The sequence below is a fragment of the Myxocyprinus asiaticus genome, chromosome 1 (genome assembly GCF_019703515.2).
Source record: "Myxocyprinus asiaticus isolate MX2 ecotype Aquarium Trade chromosome 1, UBuf_Myxa_2, whole genome shotgun sequence".
NCBI lineage: Eukaryota > Metazoa > Chordata > Actinopteri > Cypriniformes > Catostomidae > Myxocyprinus > Myxocyprinus asiaticus.
Genome location: NC_059344.1, coordinates 44,882,516 through 44,889,773, shown reverse-complemented (window position 1 = coordinate 44,889,773; position 7,258 = coordinate 44,882,516). Strand labels below are relative to the sequence as shown.

The 7,258-nt window shown below is 37.1% G+C and overlaps 1 protein-coding gene across 1 annotated transcript; it reads left to right on the top strand.

Moving 5' to 3' along the window:
• Positions 1-371: 371 nt before the first annotated feature.
• LOC127446204 (cytochrome b-c1 complex subunit Rieske, mitochondrial-like) lies at positions 372-6,067 on the top strand. The gene is made up of 2 exons (XM_051706957.1): positions 372-647; positions 4,793-6,067. The coding sequence occupies exons 1-2, from the start codon at positions 437-439 to the stop codon at positions 5,401-5,403; spliced, it is 822 nt and encodes a 273-aa protein (XP_051562917.1). The 5' UTR covers positions 372-436; the 3' UTR covers positions 5,404-6,067.
• The last annotated feature ends 1,191 nt before the right edge of the window (positions 6,068-7,258 follow it).

Below are 7,258 nucleotides of genomic sequence, written 5' to 3'. Positions count from 1 at the left end.
AGAGCTGAGATATTCTTCTAAAAAAATCTTCATATGTGTTCTGCAGAAGAAAGTCATACACATCTAGGATGGCATGAGGGTGTCAATGATGGGAGGATTTGTATTTTTGGGTGAACTATTCCTTTAAGTGAAGTCAAAATGGTTTGGATTTAATGCACACAAAGTTTTAAAAGGAATACATTAATACTTCTGATAAAAAAGGAGAAAAAAAAGCAGGTGGTCGAAATTCATTTTTGTGGTAATAAATATTGTGCCACAAATACTGTCGTTTAAGCTTAATTTGTATTGAACCTGTAATATTCTTTAAGAACTATTTAAAAGGCTATGAGCGTGACGTCATGCAGGCGCTACGTTGACAGCGGAAGCGCGCCTGCGCGCCAGAGGCGCCGGTAGATTAACTCAGGAAGGTCGGTTGCAGCCCTGTTAACCGACAAACATGATGTCCCTTGCCGCCCGTTCGGGGGCATTTTCCCCTTACCTACTAACTACAAATCATGCCGTGGCAGGTCCACTGAAGGCTTTGATACCGGGCGTCGTTACGAAGAGCGATAAACTCTTGATGGACACGAAAAAACCATTCCTGCGCCGCGAGTCCTTGTCCTGCCAGAGCGCTAAAATCGGGCTCGCCGTGTCCGTCAGCATCAACGGTGAGTGTCATCGCGGCGCACTATGAAATCGAGGGTCCCGGTCTCATCTGAGCGACAGCAGGCCGTGTAGAGCGAGCGCACTCAAGGGCACAATTTACTTTGTGTTTAATGTGTGTCTAAAAAGGTTTAAGGCGCTCGTAGTTTTGTACTGAAATAATGTTGCACTAATTGTTCATCTGAACTGAATTTAATCTGTAGTTACAAACAGCAGCTCACATGCTAGCGCAGTTAGCTTAGCCGAGGTCTCGCTAATGTCCTTGCCACAGCTGGCTGGAGTAAGCAGTCTGTGGGTTGTGTGGATGAGTAAAACAGTTGCACTTTTAAGACCTGCTATGTTGGGTTTAAGAATATATGATAGGATTTATATGATTTATAGAAAAAGTTGGAAAGCATTTATAAGCCCTTACTTGCCTACCAAGGTAGGCAGACCTGTGACAGGTGAAATTTACTTGTATAAAATAAGTAAATATAAGGGACCGTTTACACGACATAGTTTTCAACTAAAAAAGGAAACCTTTTATGAGTTTTGGCTGTTCGTTTACACGGTTACAACGGCGTTTTGGGGCTTGAAAACGCAAACTTTTGAAAACTGGTTTCGAAGTGCAAGTTTTTGAAAATGATGCCGTTATCGTCTCCGTGGAAACATACAAAAACGCGAATTTGTGAAAACAATGACGTCATGCGCACACGTATTACGTGTTATATAAAGAATGATGGATTGATCGGCATCAGTTTGAGATGTATAATTATCAATATGAATACTGGTGTCTGTGCAAATAACAATAATCAACAATTTATTCATTTTGGAGTGTTTTGTATGTAGTGTGAACATTGAACAGTAGTCAGAACCTGCAATTTGTAAATCTTGAAATTAATGTATGGATTCAGACGGGAAAAATGTATTTGTATTTTAAATGTTATTCATTTATTTATTTACTTTTATTTGATGTACCTTCACCCTGCAATTCATTCACCCACTGCTTATGTATATAGCCTATAGACAGAGATGTGATGCCATGTACAGTATTCAATGATATGCTTAGAATATGAAAACATGAGGCAGTGAAAATGCATGTTAGATCCAGTGTACACAAGACCTCTCCATCAGAAGATATACATATATCAGAGTTATGTCTGATATCCAAAACCAGTCAACATCAACAGCTTGTGTTAACTTACTCTCCTACCAGCCCAAGAGTCAGCAGGGGGAATACAGAAGAAGGCAGGAGATGAAGTGATGGTAAAAATGAGCAGAGTTTATTGAATAATCTTGAGAGTTCAGTCTGTAGGCACGCGAGTACTTCAAAATAACGCGCAAGACATTCAAAACTACAATGGCGGACTACAGGACTGTGTTTGTGCTGCTCAAGATTTTGAGTTTATTGACGCTTCTCCAGCAAAGTGTAAATTTACTGCATCATTACTACGACCAACAATCGCCATCTTCATTGTTTGTATTCACCGCTCTGTGGAAGAATGCTTATGTGCGCAGGTGCCTAGTGTTTCTTTACAAAGTGACATTGCCATCTACTGGCCAGGCATGCATAATACAGCGTTTTTAGTTGTTTTCGCGGATCTGTGTGCACAGGGATCATTTTGAAAATGATGTTGTCTGTACGTGAAACTTTTCAAAAACGCAAAGGAAAAACTTTTCAGTTTTTAGTACATCGTTGTCTTGTAAACGTACCCTAAGATGGTATTTAATAGATAAAATGTCAAGGTACCGTTAATGAGATACAAATTACAAGTTAATGAGTACAGCGCAACTATATCGAGTAGTGGATATTTGTACGTTGCCATTACAGTCTTAACATTTTTGTACCCTCTAGATCAGTGTTTTCCAACCTTTTTTCTGCCACGGCACACTTTTCACAACTAAAAAATTCTACATCACACATAGGTTAACCATCATCAATATTTTTCCTTTTCAAGAATTTGTCCATGTTTTCTGTCCGTCTTAGTAGCGTGTTTACTTGTAATGTTTGAAATTCGGCTATGCAAAAAAAAAAAAAATAAATCACAGAGGCAGGCTATGCTGCGTGAGGTCACAGGTGGCAAGAGCGCTAAATGGGTAATGAAAAAATATTAGATTTTCTAATCTGTAGATTTGTTCTTGCAATGTGACAACAAATTACAGGGATGCAAACTCATGAGGGGCGAAAAAGGTAAGACAATCACGGGTCCACAAACATTTTTTCTGGGGATATTTTTTTTAAAGAATAAGCTACAAGCACCAATTCCAGCTATTTTAGTGATTCGAGTTTATTCAAGTTTACAATTGTGCAGAATTAGCAGCAAAATAAAGAGTATTTTGGTGAGGCTTCTGTTTCACAAAAGTGTTCAATTTTATTAACTGATTAATTCAGTGACCCCTTCTGGAAATGTAACTAGGTGGCAACAAATGAGCATCTTATGTGCTATGAGTGAGTCAGTGAATCATTTTGAGTCGTTCATGACCGAAATCTACCAAGAGACTTTGTAGTGTTTAAGCATTAAAAGAACAAAGCAGATCTATAGTCTTTCTTCAGTCTGAGCATTATTTTTCATCCAAAAAGACAACAATAATAGGTTAATAATGAGTTTCAGTAATATCCTTACCTTCTCCTTTATTAAAACTTGCATGGCTACAAATCTACTGACTTCAGTATAAGAATTATAAACACAAAGCAGATCTACAGTATCATTTTCCTTCAGTAGCCTATTTAAACTGCTGAGCATGGCTTTTATCAGAAAAGACCACAATAATAGACAAATAATAATAATTTTGACTTTCAATAATGTTCTTTCGTCATTGTAAAGTGCATTTCACATGAGTTGAGTCGAGGCTCCGTTCAGCGCCAGCGTCAAGCGGCGCTCTGCCCTCCACATGATGAGCATTGCAGAAAGAGTCACAGGGGGGCGATTTTACGAGCTTGCCGTGCAAGAAAGTGGGAGGTGTGCACAATAAACATTGAAAACGTATTTGGAAGAGAGAAAAAAAGCTTGCAGTTGCTTTGATAACAGAAAGTAATAAAAGGACTCGTTTAGGTCTTAGCCTTTTCTTGGTGAATTTAAATTAGTTCAATAACTGGGGTCTCTGATATTCGTAAACAATAAGGTAATGTTTAATTAAAAGAAATTGAGACATTCAATGTCTCCACAAATTTTGACAGTTTTTAAATATTTCTTGTTGCTTAGTACTCTCAAAGACATTATTGGTGAAGCAAAAACGTGTGTGAAAAACACTTTGGTGTAAAGTGGCTTCACTTCATAGACTTCAGTGTATTCTGCAGCGCTGACGCGAGTCATGTGAAAGACCCTTAACGTGTATAAATATCACTCACTTTTGCACATTAATCATTGCTCTTCACATTCACAAAAGTGACCGATTATGGATAACGGCGAATTTCTCCGAAAGGTGAGGAATTTTGGATCTCTGAAATTATTTTTTTTTCATGCATTTATTTTTTGGAATTTTATCATTTTCCACGGCACACCTGACAATCTTTCGCAGCACATTGGTTGGGAAACACTGCTCTAGATAATAAACTGACATAACATATGAAGTTATAACACATTTAACATTATATTGTAATTTTGCATGTGTCCTATACGCAAGCATTTTTTAAAAATCCATTAAACGTTGTTTTCTGTATATAAGAAAACAAAGTAAAAACATTACTGATTGGTTTGTCATTTTCAGCTTGTTCTTACTGAATCCTTTAAAATTATGACCAGTCATTCTGATTATTTCAACAAAACCTCATTACCTATATGTTAGCCAGAAATGTAATTTTGCCTTGGTGGTAAGTTCAAATCAGCAGAATTCACAATAACAATGTTCAGTACATCACAGGAATCCAGATGTTTAAGTTTAATCCTTATTGTTGTGCCCTGGATAAGTGGTTGATAAATGTGTTTTTCAATGATTTAGCCTATGGGTTTTTCAATAATATATGTATACAGTTGAGTAATAATATCCGAGGCATACACGTAATTGCTGAAATTAAATGGTCATTTATTATACATAACTTTTATTCTAAAATCATTCAATAATATTTGAGAATTGGAAATGCTCAAATATTGTTTGATTAATCAGCCGGGTCAATGCATCTCATATTCCATTTTTCTTCTATGCAGTGTCTCACTCATTATTTTCTTCTTAGCTCACTGTGGAGTGCGTTTCGCCCACACAGACATCAAGGTTCCTGATTTCTCTGACTACCGTCGGCCTGAAGTTTTGGACCCAAAGAAGTCCTCACAAGAGAGCGGTGAGGCCCGGCGGGCCTTCTCTTATCTGATCACAGGCTCCACAGCTGTGATTGGAGTCTACGCTGCCAAGACAGTCGTCACACAGTTTGTCTCCTCCATGAGTGCTTCAGCTGACGTGCTGGCTTTGTCTAAGATTGAAATCAAGCTATCAGACATCCCTGAGGGTAAGAACATGACCTTCAAATGGAGAGGGAAGCCCCTGTTTGTCCGCCATAGAACAGAAAAGGAGATTGCAGTTGAGGCTGACGTTAATCTTGCTGAGCTTCGGGACCCCCAGCATGACAAAGACCGAGTTTTGAACCCGTCCTGGGTTATCGTCATCGGTGTGTGCACCCACCTGGGCTGTGTGCCCATCGCTAATGCTGGTGACTATGGTGGCTATTATTGCCCCTGCCACGGCTCTCATTACGATGCATCTGGTCGCATTAGAAAAGGCCCTGCTCCACTCAATCTGGAGGTGCCATTCTACGAATTCCCAGATGATGAAACAGTGATTGTAGGATAAAGGAAAGGACTATGCTCTAATAATATCTATGATCAACGCTGAATCTGTTCTTTCCTGGTCTGTTTTTGCCCATCTTGTTTTAGACACAAATTATCTACATTGACTCAGTGGTTAAGAAAGCTTAATTGTAAGTAATAAATGTGTATTTTATCTTCTAGAAAGCCTCAGTCAGTGTTATTTATTCAGGCTCAACATATAAATCAAGTTTTCTTGACAATTACATGGGCTGATTGTTTTATGCAATGTAGGTAATCCACATAAGGAGGAAATTAGATCTCTGCTATAGACAATAACTTATAATATGAAGAGAAAAAGGTCAAAGGCTTGGAAATTTTTGAACAGCAGAAAGTCATAAGGGATGGTGGCAGCAGGGTGTTTTTCATTTGTTGGTGAACAAAATGTAATTACTTCAACAGAACTCCAGCAATGATACAATGTTCAAGGTGACAGATTGCTGTGATACTGTGAAACATACTTTTTTTTTTTTTCCACAAACAGTGATGAATGTTAATTTTTTTTATTATGGCTAGGTTTTATTGGAACCTGATAAGTACAGCAAATGTGAAATATATGGATGTTAAAAATAAACTTGCATGCTATATTCCTAATAAACTGTGAGAAGACAGAGCTCTAAGATGTAAACTGAATAAAAGCTTCACACATACACTGTACCTTCACATTTTTAAAAGCCTTTTTTAGGGTGACACACATTAGTTCCCAAAATGACACCTAAAACTTAAACAGAGCACCAGAATGTAACAAGTATTAGTATGCTGCAAATAAAAAGTTAAACTATAAACTTGATAAAGATCATGAATTTTAAGCTTAAGAAAATTCAAACAGTCTAACATAAAAACTGCATATATTAACATTCACTACTAATTTAGAAATGTCCACCTCGTGCAGATTTATCTCTTTTGAGTAAAACTTTTTTTAATTTGTATTTACTTTTCATTAATAGAGAGGTATCATATGGTGCTGGCGGTTCAAATTTGTACATCCGCTGTGCCTAGGGGAAAGTAGAGAAAATGTGCATACCTCTCATGCTGTCTTAACATGAGCAGTAGTGATTAAGAAAGTTAAACCTGGCCAACACGTCTGGACTTCCCACACTTCATGTCCTTGATGTCTCTCTTGATAGAGCAATGGAGAGACAAGTATTGCTTTAGTGCTCTCAGGTTTTGTTTTTTTGTTTAATAAAGGTCCTATTCACACATTGTTAGAAGGGATGAATTGATGCTGTGTTCATTTGTGCAACACCTGTTGTACAACCACATTTTACAAAAAATGATAAAACGGATAAGATTCTAAATTTTGATTAGATTTTGAATAGGGCTGGGTATTGATACAGATTTTCCGATTCAATTTGATTCCGATTCACAAGCTCTCGATTCGATTCAAAATCGATTCATATGGGTTTATTTCAGTTATAATATCCCTTTTGCTTACATATAAAAGGAATTATCTCCCAGCTAATGCTGTTAATTATACAGGGGACCTTTTAACTAGGTATATTAGGAAAATATTAATTTTACTAATTATATTTTACTACTTTTTCATCATTTTGGTCACATTTTGGCTGACAAATACAGTTGAAGTCAAAAGTTTACATACACCTTAGCCAAATACATTTAAAATCAGATTTTCACAATTCCTGACATGTAATCGTAGCAAACATTCCCTGTCTTAGGTCAGTTAGGATCACTATTTTAAGGATGTGAAATATCAGAATAATAGTAGAGATAATTATTTATTTCAGCTTTTATTTCTTTCATCACATTCCCAGTGGGTCAGAAGTTTAAATACACTTTGTTAGTATTTGGTAGCATTGCCTTTAAATTGTTTAACTTGGGTC

Coding starts and splice junctions, on each gene's coding strand:
- LOC127446204 (XM_051706957.1), top strand. CDS start 437: ATGATGTCCCTTGCCGCCCGTTCGGGGGCATTTTCCCCTTACCTACTA. Junction 648..4,792: donor CGTGTCCGTCAGCATCAACG/GTGAGTGTCATC, acceptor TTTTCTTCTTAG/CTCACTGTGGAGTGCGTTTC.